At 39.7% G+C, this 20121-nt stretch overlaps 1 protein-coding gene across 3 annotated transcripts in view; it reads right to left on the reverse strand.

Moving 5' to 3' along the window:
- LOC126109734 (ubiquitin thioesterase OTU1) overlaps positions 1-20121 on the reverse strand; it is a 49612-nt gene that overhangs the window by 1157 nt on the left and 28334 nt on the right. The window contains exon 3 of one of the 3 annotated variants that reach the window (XM_049914786.1): positions 9509-9797. The exons of 1 other annotated variant lie outside the window; for it this stretch is intronic. In XM_049914786.1, coding sequence (XP_049770743.1) covers positions 9567-9797 — 231 coding nt within the window. In that variant the 3' untranslated portion in view covers positions 9509-9566. Of the gene's footprint in view, positions 1-9508; positions 9798-11164; positions 11296-20121 lie in introns of those variants that run through there. One more of the 3 variants, XM_049914788.1, reaches the window with a different exon arrangement.

Genomic DNA, 20121 nt, shown 5'->3' on the forward strand with positions numbered 1-20121 from the left:
TTCTACACGACTTTCGTGTTTTTGCGATAATTTTTAATTTATTGTGAATACTGCTATTTTCGTGTTCACAGTAATTAAAAACAGAAATATGTTATTTTTATTTTTAAAAAATACACGATTCAATATCTGTCACCTAACATTTGCAATTGGCAGTTTAGGATCCCCACCGACAGACGTCGCGATGGAGACAGACGAGCTGGCCCAGGTAGTGCAGCGAGGGCAACCCCGACACACGGCACGGACGATCTGCTGACAGAGGTGTTTATCTGAGGGCAGCAGGAAGCCCAGGTACCGTGGACCTCGCCTCACGCACCGTGCCGAGTGTCATCACAGAGAGCTCAGTCGACAGCCAACCGAATGCAGAGTTATCCTCGGGCTCATCTCTATAAGGTTTCGCACTGCCCGCTTCCTGCAGATCTATCTCGCTCGACGAGTTTTTGTTTCCCCTTACTACTACGAGTTTTGAATAGGTGACACGGTGTTCACGAGACCTATATTACGCAGCCACCTACCGACAATTATGCCGATAAGCCACAAATTTTATTTACTTAGTAGTGCTCCCGTATCAGCTAATCTTAAAAATATTTTTTGAGTTTTTTAAAATAATTGTATATTTTTGCTTCAGGAAACCAATGTCCGGGCATTGACTTAGGCTACAAGTACGAATAAAATCGAAGAGCAGCTGTCTTCAGGGTACTCTTGTGAACCACACTAGAACATAGGTACACTTCTGTCCTGTCTCAAACGGAGCACAACGAGAAAATCGTCAGAGAGGATGCTGCAACTATTGTCAGGAATTGCAAACAAGTTCTGCAGTTGTGTGTGTGCTTCACATACGTTTGTTTCTCAGATACTACGAACAGTAACCGCACGTGGCACCTTATCGTCAAGATTGGTGGCAATGTTTCGAGTAAGATTTCAATGTTTCTTGATCACAATATGCCTAGTGTTTCCTTTTGTGTTAAGTCAATACAATTATTTAAAAAAAAATGAGTTATGGTCTGGCTGTCATAGCAGGTGAATAGTGGGGACTGTTTACTGGACAACACATTGTCAGAAAGTGACTCTTTGCTCCCTTGTATGTATAATCTAATATTATTGCATTTTAAATTTGGTGGTCTCATTCAAGCAAACTTAATAACAAGAAGCTGTCATACTAGCCCACAAACATTTTTCCCGTTATTCCTTTGTACAAACGAATTACAAAATAACTGAGGACACTGTTTGAATACGACTGAACCGTGTCGTGTGGCACAGCCGAATCCTCGCAATAGGCAGCACTACACTCTTATTTGTCATTTAACAATGACTGACATTCAGAATGGGTGGGAAAAATCACTGCTATCTTCTGTACAGTTGGAAGGAGCACAGCCATCGAGTGCACACTGCTGTGGACTTCACTGGTTACATTTCTGTAAATCTTCCAAAACAGTGCAGGGAATTTGGTGTTACTGTGGTGCAAACATTCTTCACAAACAAACCACTGACACTAGGATGTTTGGCAGTTATCAGTGCAGTTGCTGTGCAGTGAGTGGCAACTGAATACAGTACAGAATACTATCATTATGTGTAATCTCTCCCATCCCCCACCCTCACTCTTTGTCATACTGCAGTTTGCTATCATACACTTAATAAATGATACGAGAACGTGTGTACGTCGGGAAAATATTCCCGGTAACTGTTCTTTTTAAAAATGCATTCATTACTACTAGAACTGCAAATGTGTCTGTAGTTTTGTGCGACTGCTGTAAAAGACAAAATGCACAAGCCAGTCTGACTTAAGACATCTTTGTGTGCTAATGTATATTTTATGAAAGTAAAATTCAATTGAGGAAACAAATTATGAGATAGACTCGCTGGCCAGGAGGCAAAATGTTCAGCACAGATATAAAAGTGACAGCACTATCGTAGCTTTCGGAACTAACAGTTCCTTCCATTCAAAACTGGATGGATAAACTGGAATTAACGGCCTACGTTTTCATGTTTCTGGAGGGAGAAGGGGAGAGGTAGAAGGAAGAGGGAGAACAATTACCACAGGAATGGAAAACATGAAACTTATCCAACATACACAAGAAGGGTGACAGGAAAATTCACATGCTATACAGGACTGAGTGTAACGAATTCAGTTTCTGGATTATATACCAAAATTATAAAGGTGACAATCATATCACAGATTGTGGATGGACATCAACAGAATGGATTCTGTGCCAAAAGATTATTCACTGACAATATGTTTTGCTTAAAACAGGTTACGGAAGAAAGACTGGCCAGGAATTTAGACTGATGTATGGGTCTTTTTTTGCACAGAACAAGGATGACATGAACTACACAGTTAGAAAGTTGCACAGACAATATCAGAAATTGGGTTTAACCATTAGTTTAAAGAAATCTGAGTATTTCGTTATTGTGAGTGTGGGGCGACACCTGACTTCTAGATTTTGGGTTAGTACGGTCGGTGAACTTGTATAAATATTATCAGGGTCTTGTCTAGTAAAAGTGAAATTAAGAATTGTAATGGCCAAGATAGACAAACAACAAACAATTAAACTGAGTTTTTAGGGAACTCACAAATTAGATCAGAAATGACGATTAGGGTATTTAAAACTATAGCTATGTATGGAACAGAAACATGGGAAATAACGGAAAAATTTAAGAGGAAGTTATTATTAATGAAAATGCAATTTTGGATGGTTGCTGTAGGTTGACAGTGCAGGACATAATTAAAAATGAAGACATACTTATGAGAATAAACCTGGCACCACTGTAGCAGACACCATCTAAGGAAAATGAACGGAACAGTGTGGTACACTCCATTTGGGTGAGAAGAGATGGCCTAAGATGATGAAATAGATTCCAACTAATAGGCAAAGGCGATGCCCAAAAATAATATGGGAAGAGGGAGTGAGAAGAACTGTGTCAGAGAAGAAATTGCAAACAAGAGGATTGGAAAGACAGGAGCCTTTGCAAGCTAGGATGCGAGAAACAACTGTTGCATTAAATCCCTTAATAATATGAGCCAGATATAAATTGATGAAGTAGGTGATCTTCATTTCATTAGTCCTATCGCAGAGCTTCTTTACTTTTAGCAGTCACGTATACGAACAAAAAGAAGACTTAGCCACGGGTAACTCTCGCAAACATATTTTTAGGTACTGCCGAAAATGAATTTTTTTAACTTTATGATGACCTGACTAAATATGTTTTATAGATGAGACACTTGTCCCATTTGATGGCACTCTTGATGAAGCTAACAGATGTTACTAATGGTATAATATGGTGTATAAAGTATCACCTTCAGCACAGGCCCTGAGGATGATGGGACTATTCATTTTTTTTTTTATCTGAAGGTCAAAAGAGATGGGGGTTCCCACCAGTTGAGTGTATACCAACAACACATAACATATTATTGCATAATTCACAACTGCCATCCACAGTACCATGAAGAAGCATACTTATGGTCACTAATTGACAATTAATCAAATATTCTTTAAGTGAGGCAAATATTAGTAATGAATTACATACAATGAATAATTAATTTGACATTACACACCAAGAAGCTGGAGGGACAAACTAGGAATACAGATCAGGTCACATTAGAAAGGAGTGTATAGTTTTATCATCAGTGGCATCACATCTCTGATAACATAAGTCATTTGTTTTGGAACATTAGGCTGCAAATTGCCTTCAGAACATAAAACACTGTAGGGTCATGCATTATATAATACTTAGATAATCAGGCATGTAACATGTACGGAGTATATAAGATAAAATATAGTGACTACGATTAAGTTTTACTTGTGGCAAACCTCGAAAAGCTTAAAAACGTGGCTTCGAGAATATCTTAATGTCAGTGAGTCCAATTTCTCAGCATTTAGTGCTCATTTAAGAGAGTACAAGAATTCTGATAATGATGCCAAAGGTGTCACCATTCTTCACAAGGCAGGTAGATACTGAATATCCTAGAAGAAACACACAAATGCTCACATGACAAAACACCTAGGCAATGTCTTTAATGAACAAGAGTTAAGAAATAAGATGTACAATGCAGAACTGTAACAATGTTTTAATCAAATAGGTTCGGTTAGAGCTTTCTTCCGTTTTCCTGTATGTAAAATGGACCGAATTTGGCAAGATAACGTTCCAAGTCGACAACCTCGTCATGTGATAAACACAGATTTTGTTGCATTACACCTGTCTTGCTCTCAGTATGTCGTTCGTGACAGTTAACACCATCGTTTTTATCTTTCTATATTCTACCCTTATATACTATTTGTCTAAGAGTGGTATTCATTATATACAGGGTGTCCCAGTAGGAACAGTCAATATTCGAGGATACAAAAGGAATGATCATTAGTCTAGTAAACATGGGCTCTAACATGCATACCTTGAGGCCCTCGAGCACTTCATCTTTGATTTGTAAGAAAACACTCTTCTACTGCAAGGTCTTTGCTTTCCATATTTTGGAAGGAGGTATATGGATAAAACCGAGGAAAAAACTGGCTAATAAACACGGGCCCTAAATTGCACACCTTACGAGCTTCAGTAGAAGAGACACGTTTCAGAGTAGCGAAGACAAACGAGTGCTCATATCTCTTAAGGTACAGATTTTAGATCCCATGTTTATTAGGCTTTATTGCTTCAATTAATTCGTGTCATATCTCTGAATACTGACTATTCCTTGTGGGACACCCTGTACAGGGGACACATATCACTGGTATTTCTAAATATGATCTTGGAGGTAACAAGAGGCCTGTAATATAGACTTGAACACCAGTTCAACATTTTCATCCCGTGACGTTAGGATACAATATGACCAAGAAGTGCAGATGTCCGACAGCTGTAACATGTACGCAAGACAACCTGTGTACTACACACAGAGAATGGAGCCTATTGTAATCACAGAGACATGATTACAATAAGATTTTAAATATCCACAGGGTTTTATATTTTCTAGTTCCATATTAATTTTAACATAATAAAGATTTCATACTTGACACACGCCATCTGATATAGGTGTAAACAACATGTAAGAAAACATATTTCTACTGCAATGTACACAAAATGTTGTGTCATTATAGACATTTATTTGTTTGTCGTCTGTATCACATGCCGCCGATGGTGAGTTACGTGCCCGAATGCCGATTTGGCAACTGAATATTTTACGTGCAGTCCATGGTATACATCAAGATGTATTTCAAGAAATATAAATTCAGTTATCCAATGTGCATCTCGACAGTTTGGTTCATCACAAAATGACACCTCGGGACATGAAGTTTACTGGAAGCCAGTTCATACAGACTTTCACAAACCACAAGTGTCCTCAGAACTTTGGTTCACAGAAAACAGCACTGCTGCCCAGAGCAGTTTGCATGGTGAGCTTCTACACTTAAAAGCAGTTTTTGAAGCAAATGGGTATTATCGACAACAGATATGTAAGGTGGGCATAAGGAATGATAAAGAAGTCACAGATAAGCTTCACGTCTTTCCTGCCATATGTGGGAAACTTATTATCATCAAAAGTAGGTCATTTCATCACCTAGCACAAATTTAAAGCAGTTTTTCACTCTCCAACAAAAACATCAACACTTTTACGTTCCGTCAAAGGAGATTCAATGCCTCCTCAAGGATGGTATTTGTGAGGTGGTCCCTTGCGAGTGTAGCCTTTTAGACAATGGACAGGCTCATACGGTCCTTGGATGACGCAGGGAGCACTGTAGGAGCAAAAAACTGGCTAAGGCAGAGCACTGCATTGAGACTGGTTAGTCTATGTGATACAAAAATGTCGAAATTCTACAACTGACTCTGTATTTTTGGGACTTAGTGGTGAAGGAAGCAATGGAAATTCATTTGGTGCAGAATTTAATTAACAGAGGTAGCAGTTTCAACCTGCAGAAATCATTGAATCCAGTACTTGCTTTCACAAACTTGCGAAGATGTCACTACAGCCCAGCTAATAATGATATGTGGATATTAAAGCACAGATCGACCATGTAGCCACAGATTCATTTTGGGCTCGCTCTCTGTCGCCAATCGACATCTCCGTGGTTTAAATCGTGGAACGAGTACTTTAGCTCAATCTGAAGATTTACAAAAGGTATAGGGTCGAAATATTAGATGAAGAAGAAGAAGAAGATGATGATGATGATGATGGAGAATATACAGCTGTACTCGAAAAAATTTATGGATCATTTACCCTACACCAATCTCCAGCTCAAACTACTTAGAGTGAGAGAAGGAATTAGTCTAGTGGTAACACCAACAGCCTGTGTGTACTGCATGTATACGGATGGAACAACAGAATAACTATTTGCAGTAAAATTTAAGAATGTGGATAGTTATCAGTTATGAGCATTTATGTTAGCAAGTTAAAAGTATATTATATGTACACTGACATCTAGATCTGTGCAAGCAGTGTTTTGAGATGAGTGTAGGCCTACCTGCAAGCCCTTCCACCAATTGTCATCCCATAAAAAAAGTGTGCGCGCACCCACCCACTTACTTCCCCCCTCCACACACACACACACACACACACACACAGACAGACAGACAGACAGACAGACAGAGAGAGAGAGAGCCCAAGTTGTTATCAAATGAGCAAATGCAGAGTGTAACTATGTAGAGTTTTTTTAGAATCTAAAAGTATGTTTCCAAGGAAACCTTTCACCAAATTGCTCTCTTCTGTGTAGCACACCTTATCTATAACCAGATTACTGAGTTATCTCTTAATTTATTAATTTAGGGTACGATTAATAAAAATGTGTTTGCCAAATGTTGCAGAATGGGGGTGTGGGGGGGGGGGGGGGGTGGAGTGAATCATGCAAGGTGAAAAGAAAGAAAAAAACAATCAGTGTCTTCATAATATTGTGAAACTAATTGCTGTTTTATGCACTTACTTATGCAAATACCATGAATGTGGTCTATGTGCTTCTGATGTACTTAAAGTGCCCAAAGGTGCCTTTTCAAGGGGGAGGGGAGTAAAAATCTAGTAATGGTGCCTCAGTGTAAAAGAAACAATGAGAGGTCCCCTGTCATTGGTTTTACACAACCAGGGCCAGTTTAAGGCCTAAGTGACACAAGTACTGCTTGGAGTGCAAGGGGGACTCATAGTCTAGATCTATTTTTGAAAGTTTTACCAAAAACCCAGGATGGGCAGGTGAAGTATGTGAGAGAGTGGGAAAAGGTGGGGAGGCGGAAGAATGGGTGAGTTTATGGTGCTGGTGCCAAACAATATGTTGTTTCTGTGGAAACATGTTCTCAAAGTGACTGTGTTCATAACACAAAGAGTCTGCCAATACATTTTCAGGATGAGTAGAAGTTACACCATATTATGAAAACACAGTTACTGTAAAAGTTAAGCTGCATCGTATAGATCCACCAATCACTCCTGAAAAATGCTTTTACCCGACTGTAGATGATTCAAACAAGAAATTGCAGTTGCCTTTGCACAGTTACCAAAAATGAAAAATGAAGGTTTTAAGAGAGAGTGGGGGGGGGGGGGGGGGGGGGCACAAAGGACTGAAAATCCCTCAAATTTTTGCTTGAACACCTGTCCATCTTGCACCTTCTGCTTGTTATTTTCCCCCTCTTCCTTTTGGTAAAGGAACTATTCAAGAGTTCTACACAGTAGGCGAGCAACAACTCCCTATTGAAAATTACTTGTGACTTCTATTAATCAGTTTATGCTTATGTAGAATTTCAGCAATGCACAACTATGCGATTGTAAGGAACAACGTGTTTTTGCTTAGTCTGTTCTACGAATCTTTCTAAAAGTCATGATTTGAGGAAGGTGCTCCAAATGAAATATATATTCAACAAAACTTATGCACCCAACTCTGATATTTTTTATATTTCGCTAAATGCAACGATAGACTTACGCTAAAGGAATAATGACAGCGTATTAGACACTCACTTTCATAATGGAATAGGAAACTGCAGCAGTCATAAATATCATGTTAGATTTGTGACTAGTAAGGCTAGGCTGCTCTCTCTCTCTCTCTCTCTCTCTCTCTCTCTCTCTTATATATATGTCTCATCCAGTCAGGTATCTCATATCAGCTCACACACTGCCACAGAGTGAAAATTCATTCTGGAAAAAAAGCCTGAAAATTTTGGATTTTGGTCCCAGTATGTCCTGTCAATTAACATACAACAATAGAGGCGATTCAAGAGCTCTGCCAGTCCTGTGATGAGTTTTAACATTCCACTGTCTATTAGGTCGCCCTTACCTACTGGATGTAGATTTGTATGCCACAAAGAGAATGTACTGCACGCACACATCTATTAGTGCAGACATTATGAATGTTATACCTCAGAAACAAAATAAAAGGACATGCAACAACTCACGGTGGTTAGCATGTCTTTATCTTGCCTCCTCCAGCACAAAATCTGAGAAAAGGGCACATTCAGACCACATTTTAGATTTTCCAAACAAGAATACTCACACCAGTGACTGCACAGAATAAATATATGGAGAAATCCTGCAAATCTATCAATGCGAAGGCTAATGACATGAATACTGAACATTATCTGGGAATGCACAACTTATATTACTTAACGGTGTATTCTAAACATTTAGTTTTTTGTAAAAATCACCTACGTCAAATCTTTTTACCCCAACATGCTGGCTATAAATGAAACTATTTTGACTCTTGAAATCTAGGTACATGTTTAATGTTAACAACATGCACACCAACAAATGAATGGAGTATTAATATTAATATGGAAACGAATGTCACAAATTTAAAAGTCACATTCGTTTCTTGATGCAGAGAACAACAAAAAGGATTTCACACGAGCAGATCACAAAAACTTATATAAATTAAATGTTATTATGGTGGGTAAAACATTCACTATTCTGAAAATGTACCTAGAAGTCAAAAGTAATAATGTGGAAAACAATTAATAATCCTATATGTTCAGCAAAGCCTGGTACATAAGGCACTATGTCTGTATCTGAGAACACCTTTCAGATAAAAAATTGATATCACATTACTGGCACCACAAATGCTTGCAAATATTGGATTCTTTTTATACAAATTATCAGATTAGTTTCAAAACACTGAATTTCTAGTTTCAGGTGTACTTTTTTTGAAATGTGCTTATTGATTCTGCAATGAAAGGAAAGTATTATATGGGGGGGAAAAAAAAGACAAAACCCTATCACGCGAAGATTGATATTTTCAACACACTGTTAATTTCCTTTCAGTAGTAGATGTTTAAATTGTTAAAACTCCACAATTATTTATGATTTCAAAGCTAATAAGTCCTATTTTTCTTTCTGTACAAAGTTTGGAAGCTCTGTGCCATTACATACACGATTGTGATTAAAATGTGAGGTACAGTTGTAAATTACAAAGAGCACAATTTCATCAAAGGCAAAGTTGCTTTTCTTCAGGGCTCAATAAGCAACCAGTTGTATCAGGCATACGGAAACATAAAATTCACATTAAAAAAATGGTGTTATGACGACTGCAGATCAAAAGGGATGAAAAACAGAGAAATGCCAGAATGACAATCCGTGTTGTAAATTTTGCTAGTATACTGACAAAGTACAAGAGCGTCTCCTCCTACTCCACATGGGCACCCGGGACCTCCCCGAAGCTGGTGTGACCGGTCTCCCGGGCGTGTGCCTGTGCCTCGGCTTGCCCGCGCAGCGACACCCGGCACTCGAGGCAGCACAGCGTGAAGCGCTCCACGTCTGTGAACTGCCGGCTACTCTTGGCCTCGCGTGCCAACTGTTCCGCTTCCAGCAGCACGCGGTCGTCCGATGTCGGGAAAATTGTCTGGATGCTGTCGCCCTGCACAGAGAAATCCTTTGCCTGTAACATGTTACCTATTCTATTAGATATTTTACTAATAAAATGAAACTGCATCATTTCCTTACTGTTCTATCTATGTTGTTCCCTGGGTACAGTAAGAATCTGGGTTGCTTTCTCGGGCTTGTTTTTGTGCTAAGTTCTTGGTAACGGTCTTTTTGGGCCACTGGTATGGAAACGAGACTGTGAATCGTGTTGTGTAGTGCTGCATGTTTGTAAGATTTTGGGTGTAAAGAGGAAGCTGAGAATCTTTCTTGTAAATTTTAATTTTACGGTTTGTATTTTGTATCAGTAACTTCGACCCAGGAAATTAATGGCAAAACCCCCTAATTTCATACTGATCTTTATTGTGATAAGTCACTAATTCATATTTTCCAAGAATATCTTGAGTTGCCTTGTGGAATTCTCCACACACAAAGAACATCATCAACATATCTGCATCGATACACTACACATTTTTACAATTTGCCAGTTGTAAGATGTACAACAGCTGTACATTTTTTTTGCAACCAATTTTGGTACATTTTGGGCCATCTTCAGGGTGCACAGAAACATGATCGGGCTATCGATTCACAATAATTTGCATTCTGTTTTCAATATGGTTATAGAGATCCTAAATTAGAAGTAAAATAATTGCGTATCACTCTGAAGTATGAGGGTGAGTCAAACGAAAACCTTAAATATTTTTTTTAATGTTATTTATTGTGCAGAAGTGGTACAAAGATGCATCACTTTTCAACATAATCTCCCCCAGACTCAATGCAAGTCCTCCAGCGCTTACAAAGTGCATAAATTCTTTTGGTAGTCTGCGCAATCACTCGTGCACCACGTGGAGTACCTCTTCATCAGAACGGAACTTCTTTCCTCCCATTGTGTCTTTGAGTGGTCCAAACATATGGAAATCACTTTGGGCAAGGTCTGGTGAATATGGTGGATGAGGAAGACACTCAAAATGCAGGTCTTTGATTGTTGCAACTGTTGTACGGGCAGTGTGAGGCCTTGCATTGTCACGTTGCAAAAGGACACCTGCTGACACCAATCCACGTCGCTTTGATTTGATTGCAGGCCGCAGATGATTTTTTAGGAGATCTGTGTATGATGCACTGGTGACAGTGGTCCCTCTAGGCATGTAATGCTCCAAAATGACGCCTTTTTCATCCCAAAAGAGAGTCAGCATAATCTTCCCTGCTGACGGTTCTGTTCGAAACTTCTCTGGTTTTCGTGATGAGGAATGGCGCCATTCCTTGCTCGTTCTCTTCGTTTCCGATTGGTGGAAGTGAACTCAGGTTTCGTCCCCAGTATCACCTTCTCGTTCAAGGAAGGTATCACCTTCTCATTCAAAGTGCCGAAGAAGTTATTCACAAGCATCAACATGTCATTCTCTCATTCCAGGAGTCAGCTGCCGTGGCACCCATCTTGCAGACACTTTGTGAAATTGGAGTACATCACGCAGAATGCGGTGTGCTGACCCACGACTAATCTGTAAACATGCTGCAATGTCATTCAGTGCCACTTGGCAGTTTTCCTTCACTATGGCTTTAACTGCTGCAATGTTCTGTGGAGTCACAACTCGTTGTGCCTGACCTGGACGAGGAGCATCTTCCACTGATGTCACACCATTTGCAAACTTCCTACTCCATTTGTAGACTTGCTGCTGTGACAGACATGCATCACCGTACTGAACCTTCATTTGTCGATGAATTTCAATAGGTTTCACACCTTCACTACGCAAAAACCAAATAACAGAACACTGTTCTTTCCTGGTGCAAGTCGCAAGTGGGGCGGCCATCTTTGTACTGATGCTGCGATGGTATGTGTGCAGCTGCACTATGCTGCCACCTACAGGCCATTCTGCACGCTGTTTGTAGCACGTGTACCAACTTACAGGATAACAGGCTGCTGTGCTGTATACTATTTTTAGGTCATTTCCCACATCCACTTAGATAAATACCAGGCAATCCCCAAACCCTTTCAAAAACAATGCCACATCTGACAAGGAAATTACATTAGATGCAGGCAAAAAAATGGTTCAAATGGCTCTGAGCACTATGGGACTTAACTTCTGAGATGATCAGTCCCCTAGGACTTAGAACTACTTAAACCTAACTAACCTAAGGACATCACACACATCCATGCCTGAGGCAGGATTCGAACCTGCGACCGCAGTTCCGGACTGCGCGTCTAGAACCACTAGACCACCGCGGCCGGCAGATGCAGGCAGAAGGGGTACATAAGGGAAGGAGGGAGGGCGGCACACTTGTTTTAAAATGTTCTTGGAGTGATGACTCCATCGGAATAATAGTCTATATATGAGTAAGCTGGGTCCTCTACAAAAATTGAAGAAGTACCATACTAACATTGGCTGAATAAAGAGCACCATAAAGGAAGGATGTTTCTAATACATTCACCAACCTGTCCAACCCCTACTTCTGCCTGTAAAAGTCCTCACCATTAACTGATAAGCTTTTAATTTTACCAGTGGTGTTTCTAATCAGAGGGTTAAACCTCTCACAGTAAATGAGTCCATCGAACATCCTTTCTTCATTTTATAGTACAGTTGGTAATGTTAAGAAAGCAGTACAGGCAGTAGTTAATTCCTAGCTGATCCTGTCTTGCTCAAATGTTTCAACTGTGGGGCTTCCATACATCCACCACTGCATTATCTTCATTTGAAGTAACATTCCTACAAGCCACTGGAACAAGTAATTATTTACTGTGACAAACAGCCCTTATAGCGGATGGAGCATTAGGATACTGCACAATTTTGGTTTTGTTTTTCATGTTATTCTGAATATTTTTGTGAGATAAAGTTAAAGATCTGTTGCATGGTCCATTGGTTCTGTCAGACTCGAGTAAAAAATAAAGAATGGGTTACATGATCCTCTTAACCAGGCCATCAGTGGTAAAACCAGTGGCAGCTCGTGCAAAATTTTACCGATGTGCTACAATCTTACAAAAATAAATGTGTTTCATTATTTCATCGTGATAGGCAATACTTAATATTATTGTGAATCACCTAAGATCAAGTATGTTGTTTATATGTTTGTTTTACTAATGCTTTAATGTGTCACAGATGTTTCACTCCCCATGTAACCCACACACCACTGTTCCTGAATAACGAACATCAGACTTACAGATTCAACACTTTTGACCTACTTCCAAACTAAATGTCCTATTAAACTCACTTTTTTCCACCATCACCTTACAAAGATAGTAATCGTAAATAAATTCAATATATTATTTTTATGTATATAAATTGAATTGTTTCAATATATTTAAAGTTTACAATCAACAGTTTAACACTGTGAGGGGGGAAATAATAATGAACCTCAGCTGACAAACTGCATCAGTGCGCTTGACCACTGTGCCACAGCACCTTGATGTTAATTATTGCTCAAAAATATTTAGAGTGTGTTTTATGTTTTCCTAGAGCCCACTCAGAAGAAATATTCTAGGAACTTTTAAAGGACCTCTACCTGCTTCTACTCACATAGATTGCGCTTAATTGGTGACATTTAACTCTCATTTTTTTCTCCTCCTTTTTGAAAAGGACCCCTTTTGCAAATCATCTACAGAATTCGCCATGTTGCTTTTACAATACTTTACACACACTTTCAAAGGAAAATACAGGCAGTGCTGACAGGGATGACGTCTACATCTACATATATACTCTGCAAGACACCATACAGTGCGTGGCGCAGGGCACCCTGGACCACTACTTGTCATTTCCCCGCCTCTCTACTCGCAAATAGAGCGAGGGAAAAATGACTGCCTGTACGACTCTGTACGAGCCATAATTACTCGTATCTTATTTTTGTTGTCCTTACGCGTGATGTATGTTGGCAGCAGTAGAATCTTTTGGCAGTCAGCTTCAAATGCCGCTTCTCTAAATATACTCAATAGTGTTTCTCAAAAGGAATATCGCTTTCCCTCCAGAGATTCCCATTCGAGCACTCGGTAACACTCGTGCACTGTTCGAACCTACCGGTAACAATTCTAGCCGCCCGCTTCTGAATTGCTTCGATGTCCTGCTTCAATCCGACCTGGTACTGATCCCAAACACACTAGCAGTACTCGAGAACAGGTTGCACCAGCTCGCTATATGCGCTCTCCTTTACAAGCGAACCACTCTTTCCTAAAATGCTCCCAATAAACTGAATTCGACCATTTGTCTTCTCTACCACAATTTTCGCACACTCGTTTCTCCTCGTATCGCTTCGCAACATTATGCCCGTATATTTAAATGACTTGACTGTGTCAGGCAGGACACTAGTAATACTGTATCCGAACATTACAAGTTTGTTCTTCCTACTCATCTGCATTAACGTACATTTTTCCACATTTAGGCTAAGCTGCCATTCATCACACCAACTAGAAATTCTGTCCAAGATGTCTCGTGTCTTCCTACAGTCACTCAACTTTGATACCCTACTGTGCACCACGCGTCATCATCATCAAACAACCACTGATTGCTGCCCACCGTGTCTGCCAAATCATTTATGTATATAGAGAACAACAGCCACCCTATCACACTTCCCCGGGGGCACTCCTGACGACACCCTCGTCTCTGACGAACACTTGCTGTCGAGGACAACGTACTGGCTTCTATCATTTAAGAAGTCTTTGAGCCACTCACATATCTTAACTTATTCCTGCAATGGGGCACTGTGTCAAATGCTTTCCGGAAATCTAGACATATGGAACCTGCCTGTTGCCCTTCGCCTATAATTCGCAGCATATCGTGTGAGAAAAGGGCAAGCTTCGCACGAGCAATATATTCTTAAACTGTGCTGATTCACGGACAAGCTTCTTAGTCTCGAGAAAGTTTATTACATTCGAACTGAGAATATTTATGAGGATTTTGCAGCAAACAGAAGTTAAAGATATTGGTCTGTAATTTTGCAGGTCTGTTCTTTTAGCTGTCTTATATACTGCAGTCGCCTGCACTTTTTTCCGGTCACTTGGGACTTTGTGCTGAGCAAGACATTCAGGATAAATGCAAGCTAGGTAATTGGCCAATGCCATAAAGTACTATTTGTGAAATTGAACTGGGATTCCATCCGGACCTGGTGATTTATTTGTTTTCCAATCTTTCAGTTGTTTCTATACACTCACACCAGGGCACGTGCATTCGAAAACCCTTCACTGATATGATCGTAGTGTGGCTGACCATCATTGCAGCATTTGACACTGGCTTCTAGTTGACATGGAGAGAGCACTACAAAACACGGTTTTGTCCATTTCATTTGTACACCAACATGCATTTGAAGAGAAATGGGATAATTTTAGTGGAATTTCTGGCTCACTTTGGAAGAGAAATGATCCCAATTTTAGTATGATATTTACTGTGTGCTGTAGCACATTAACACACGATCAACTGTCACCCCTGAGTGGAACACATGTGAAACTGTAAAGGCATAGTGGCTATTTCTTCTTCTGGTTGACAGCCTTTTATCCAAAATGAGATTCACAATACTTTTTTACAAGAGGATTAAGTTTTTGTTTAAGAGGTAACTCTCCACAGTTATAAAAAAAGAAGTTGAGCAGTTTGCAGAGGCGTGAGGTATATCGTCATGACTAATCAGGAATTTTGCTAAGCACCTATCATCTCTGGAGACAGATTTCTGAACTTATTAAACTGAGGGTTAAGTATAAGAATTACTAGAACGTAATGCAATTTTTTTCCAACAATTACATCTGCAAAATTACACAGGTGCTGTCATTTCAAGGATTTTGACAGTTAGAGGGTAATGTGTCATGTGGAAACTAGGCTCGATAAACGGGAACTGATTTCATTTTTGAATTCTGGGCCCACAACTGCACAAAAGTCATTCACAATATTTATGTCAATCACTGTAAAGGAAGGGTCTGACGATGTGCACAATTATGACTGACTTTAGGAGATATTTTCCAGTGGCATGCAAACTTCTAAGCTCTGTTGCCGCCAGCCAGATTTCACTGCTGTGTAAGGCAGATGATAAAACTGCACTGCTGTCACTGTGGTGCTTCCATGGCTAATTTTTCATGCCCAGAAACCACATCAGTTTGAGAAATATCTAAATCTCATCTTGCTATCGAGCAACCCATGTCTTAAAGTAAGCTTAAGGACTGCAAAGATTTATCTCCCATCTGTATGTAGCCCAATGACAGACTGCAAAAGGTCTTCCAATCGCATGTACTTCCACTCATAACGAAGATATCAGTTGTCAAATTCTGCCAGACTAACGGTCAGCCACACAGCTTAACATGACCAAATTTGCCCCACCCATTCTATCATACACTCAGCATGTCTCGGAGCAAAAGCACATTGTGCAACAGAGGCTGACATGTGGAACATGGCATTGGGATGCACCAATGAACAATAAGTAACTGTACACAAAGACCCTTCAGCATGTTAAAGGTATTAGAGAGCCATTTTTACTTATAGATGAATAGTCGCAACACGTTCATGAAAATGATCAATGTGTTTCCAGAACATTTTCAACCATTGAGATAAAAACATTAACTTGAACTTGGGAAATATCCTAGGTTGGTTTCTGGCTCTAGAATAGCCATCCCCAATGAGATAAATTTAGGTTACAGCTGTTTTGAAAGTTAGATTAAATGCTGGAAAGAGGGGGGGGGGGGGGGGGGGGGGGGAATGCATATTTAAAATTGATATTTCTGCTGTTCTTGTGGGATGTTGATTGGTACACTTTTACCTTAATGAAAGCTTACCTTTCCAAAATAAGGAATATTTCAACAACTGTGTGTTGCCTTGCAGAGGATCTAAATGATATACATGTGAACCACTGTTTCTGTTGATAAAATTTTAATTCGCAAAACAATCAATGTGCACCTAAAATTATTTATATAAATTTTAGCATGCAAAACAACAAGCCTGGTCTATATAAACAGTTAACTAATTTTAAATCTTCTGATGAGCAATATCAATCAAATGATATCATTTCCAAATAGGATCGACTTTCAGGTTAAGCATAATTTAACAACAAAAAAACATGCAGTTCCAATTTTAGATTAATTCTGCCCCACTCTGTCACACTTACAAAGGGATTTTTTCGTTTTTTGGAAAGAATTTTATTTATTCAGATGCATCAATGTTGTTGTTGTCGTCTTCAGTCCAGAGACTGGTTTGATGCAGCTCTCCATGCTACTCTATCCTGTGCAAGCTGCTTCATCTCCCAGTACCTACTGCAACCTACATCCTTCTGAATCTGTTTAGTGTATTCATCTCTTGGTCTCCCTCTACGATTTTTACCCTCCATGTTGCCCTCCAATACTAAATTGGTGATCCCTTGATGCCTCAGCATATGGCCTACCAACCGATCCCTTCTTCTAGTCAAGCTCTGCCACAAATTTCTCTTTTCTCCTATTCTATTCAATACCTCTTCATTAGATATGTGATCTACCCATCTAATCTTCAGCATTCTTCTGTAGCACTACATTTCGAAAGCTTCAATTCTCTTCTTGTCTAAACTATTTATCATCCACATTTCACTTCCATACATGGCTACACTCCATACAAATACTTTCAGAAGCGACTTCCTGACACTTAAATCTATACTCGATGTTAACAAATTTCCCTTCTTCAGAAACGCTTTCCTTGCCATTGCCAGTCAACATTTTATATCCTCTCTACTTCGACCATCATCAGCTATTTTGCTCCCCAAATAGCAAAACTCATTTACTACTCATTTCCTAATCTAATACCCTCAGCATCGCCGATTTAATTTGACTACATTCCATTATCCTCGTCTCGTTCATCTTATATCCTCCTTTCACGACACTGTCCATTCCGTTCAATTGCTCATCCATGTCCCTTGCTGTCTCTGACAGAATTACAAAGTCGTCCGCAAACATCAAGGTTTTTATTTCTTCTCCATGCATTTTAACTCTTACTCCAAATGTGTCTTTTGTTTCCTTTACTGCTTGCTCAATATACAGATTGAATAACATCGGGGATAGGCTACAACCATGTCTCACTCCCTTCCCAACCACTGCTTCCCTTTCATGCCCCTTGAGTTGTGTAACTGCCATCTGGTTTCTGTACAAATTGTAAATAGCCTTTCGCTCCCTGTATTTTACCCCTGCCACCTTCAGAATTTGAAACAGAGTATTCCAGTCAACATTGTCAAAAGCTTTCTCTAAGTCTACAAATGCTAGAAACATAGGTTTGCCTTTCCTTAATCTATCTTCTAAGATAAGTCGTAGGGTCAGTATTGCCTCATGTATTCCAACATTTCTATGGAATCCAACCTGATCTTCCCCAAGGTTGGCTTCTACCAGTTTTTCCATTTGGCTGTACAGAATTCGTGTTAGTATTTTGCAGCCATGGCTTGTTAAACTGATACTTCGGTAATTTTCACATTGTCAACACCTGCTTTCTTTGGGATTGGAATTCTTCTTAAACTCTGACGGTATTTCACCTGTCTCGTACATCTTGGTCACCAGATGGTAGAGTTCTGTTAGGCCTGGCTCTCCCAAGGCTGTCAGTAGTTCTGCTGGAATGTTGTCTACTTCCGGGGCCTTGTTTCGACCCAGGTCTTTCAGTGCTCTGTCAAACTCTTCACGCAGTATCATATCTCCTATTTCATCTTCATCTACATTCTCTTCCATTTCTATAATATTGTCCTCAAGAACGTCGGCCTTTTGTAGACCCTCTATATACGCCTTCCACCTTTCTGCTTTCCCTTCTTTGCTTAGAACTGGGTTTCCATCTGAGCTCTTGATATTCATGCAAGTGGTTCTCTTTTCTCTAAAACTCTCTTTAATTTTCCTGTAGGCAGTATCTATCTTACCCCTAGTGAGATAAGCCTCAACATCCTTACATTTGTCCTCTAGCCATCCCTGCTTAGCCATTTTGCACTTCCTGTCAGTCTCATTTTTGAGATGTTTGTATTCCTTTCTGCCTGCTTCATTTACTGCATTTTTATATTTTCACTTTTCTTCAATTAGATTCAGTATCTCTTCTGTTACCCAAGGATTTCTATTAGCCCTCTTCTTTTTACCTACTTGGTTCTCTGCTACCTTCACTATTTCATCTCTCAAAGCTATCCGTTCTTCTTCTACTGTATTTCTTTCCCCATTCTTGTCAATCGTTCCCTAATGCTCTCCCTGAAGCTCTCTACAACATCTGGTTCTTTCAGTTTATCCAGGTCCCATCTCCTTAAATTCCCACCTTTTTTCTGTTTTGATCTACAGTTCATAACCAACAGATTGTGGTCACAATCCACATCTGCCCCTGGAAATGTCTTACAATTTAAAACCTCGTTCCTGAATCTCTGTTTTGCCATTATATAATCTATCTGAGACCTTCCAGTATCTCCAGGCTTCTTCCATGTATACAACCTTCTTTTATGAGTCTTGAACCAAGTGTTAACTATGATTAAGTTATGCTCTGTGCGGGTCCCTAGCCACTCAGGGACCTGTGGTAATGAACAAGCCGATAGATTGGATAGGATGAGGGCAACAACTCCATTTATTGGATCGGAACCTGTCTTGACAATCACCAAGGCTATGATCAAATTAGAACTAGGAACTGGCTTAGGAAACAGCACGTAAGATATTGGACCGAGGTCCATAAACAAAAACATGGTAAGGTGATGATGCCTAAGCCATGTTTTAAAATAAGCTCTGTAATCCTGGGATTGAACAGAAAAGAGATCGAACTCATGACTGGACTGATGACTGGCCATGGGAACTTCAAAAAACACCTACCGTATTTACTTGAATCTAAGCCGCACTTTTTTTCCGGTTTTTGTAATCCAAAAAACCGCCTGCGACTTAGAATCGAGTGCAAAGTAAGCGGAAGTTCTGAAAAATGTTGGTAGGTGCCGCCACAACTAACTTCTGCCATTGAATATATGTAGCGCTACACATGCATGCTTTGCAGGCACAAAGATAAATACTGGCGCCAAAACCTCTGCGTCAGTAAATAAATTTAAAAAAAAAAAAAAGGTGGAAGACGAGCTTTTTTTCTCCGCCCCGAGTTTCAACCACTGCATTTTCATACGTTATCCAACAAAGTAAATACAAATTCCGTATTGTTCATCTTCGAATGTAGCAGCATTTCAATGTACTACGAAAATCCGACTGGCAAGACTGTTTGGGATGTTTGTCAATATGGCCAACTCTACGTTCTGAATTTTTTCCTATCTGTGAGAAGAGATGGTTGCTAATAGGAACTTTTATGAATTGTGAATCACATGCACTATTCTCTTCATCATAAGAATAATATGAATATAAACATTTTGCCATGTATTCTTTCGTGTTTGCCGATATCTCATTTAAATCCTGTCTGCCTAAT

The sequence above is a fragment of the Schistocerca cancellata genome, chromosome 12 (assembly GCF_023864275.1).
Source record: "Schistocerca cancellata isolate TAMUIC-IGC-003103 chromosome 12, iqSchCanc2.1, whole genome shotgun sequence".
Classification (NCBI taxonomy): domain Eukaryota; kingdom Metazoa; phylum Arthropoda; class Insecta; order Orthoptera; family Acrididae; genus Schistocerca; species Schistocerca cancellata.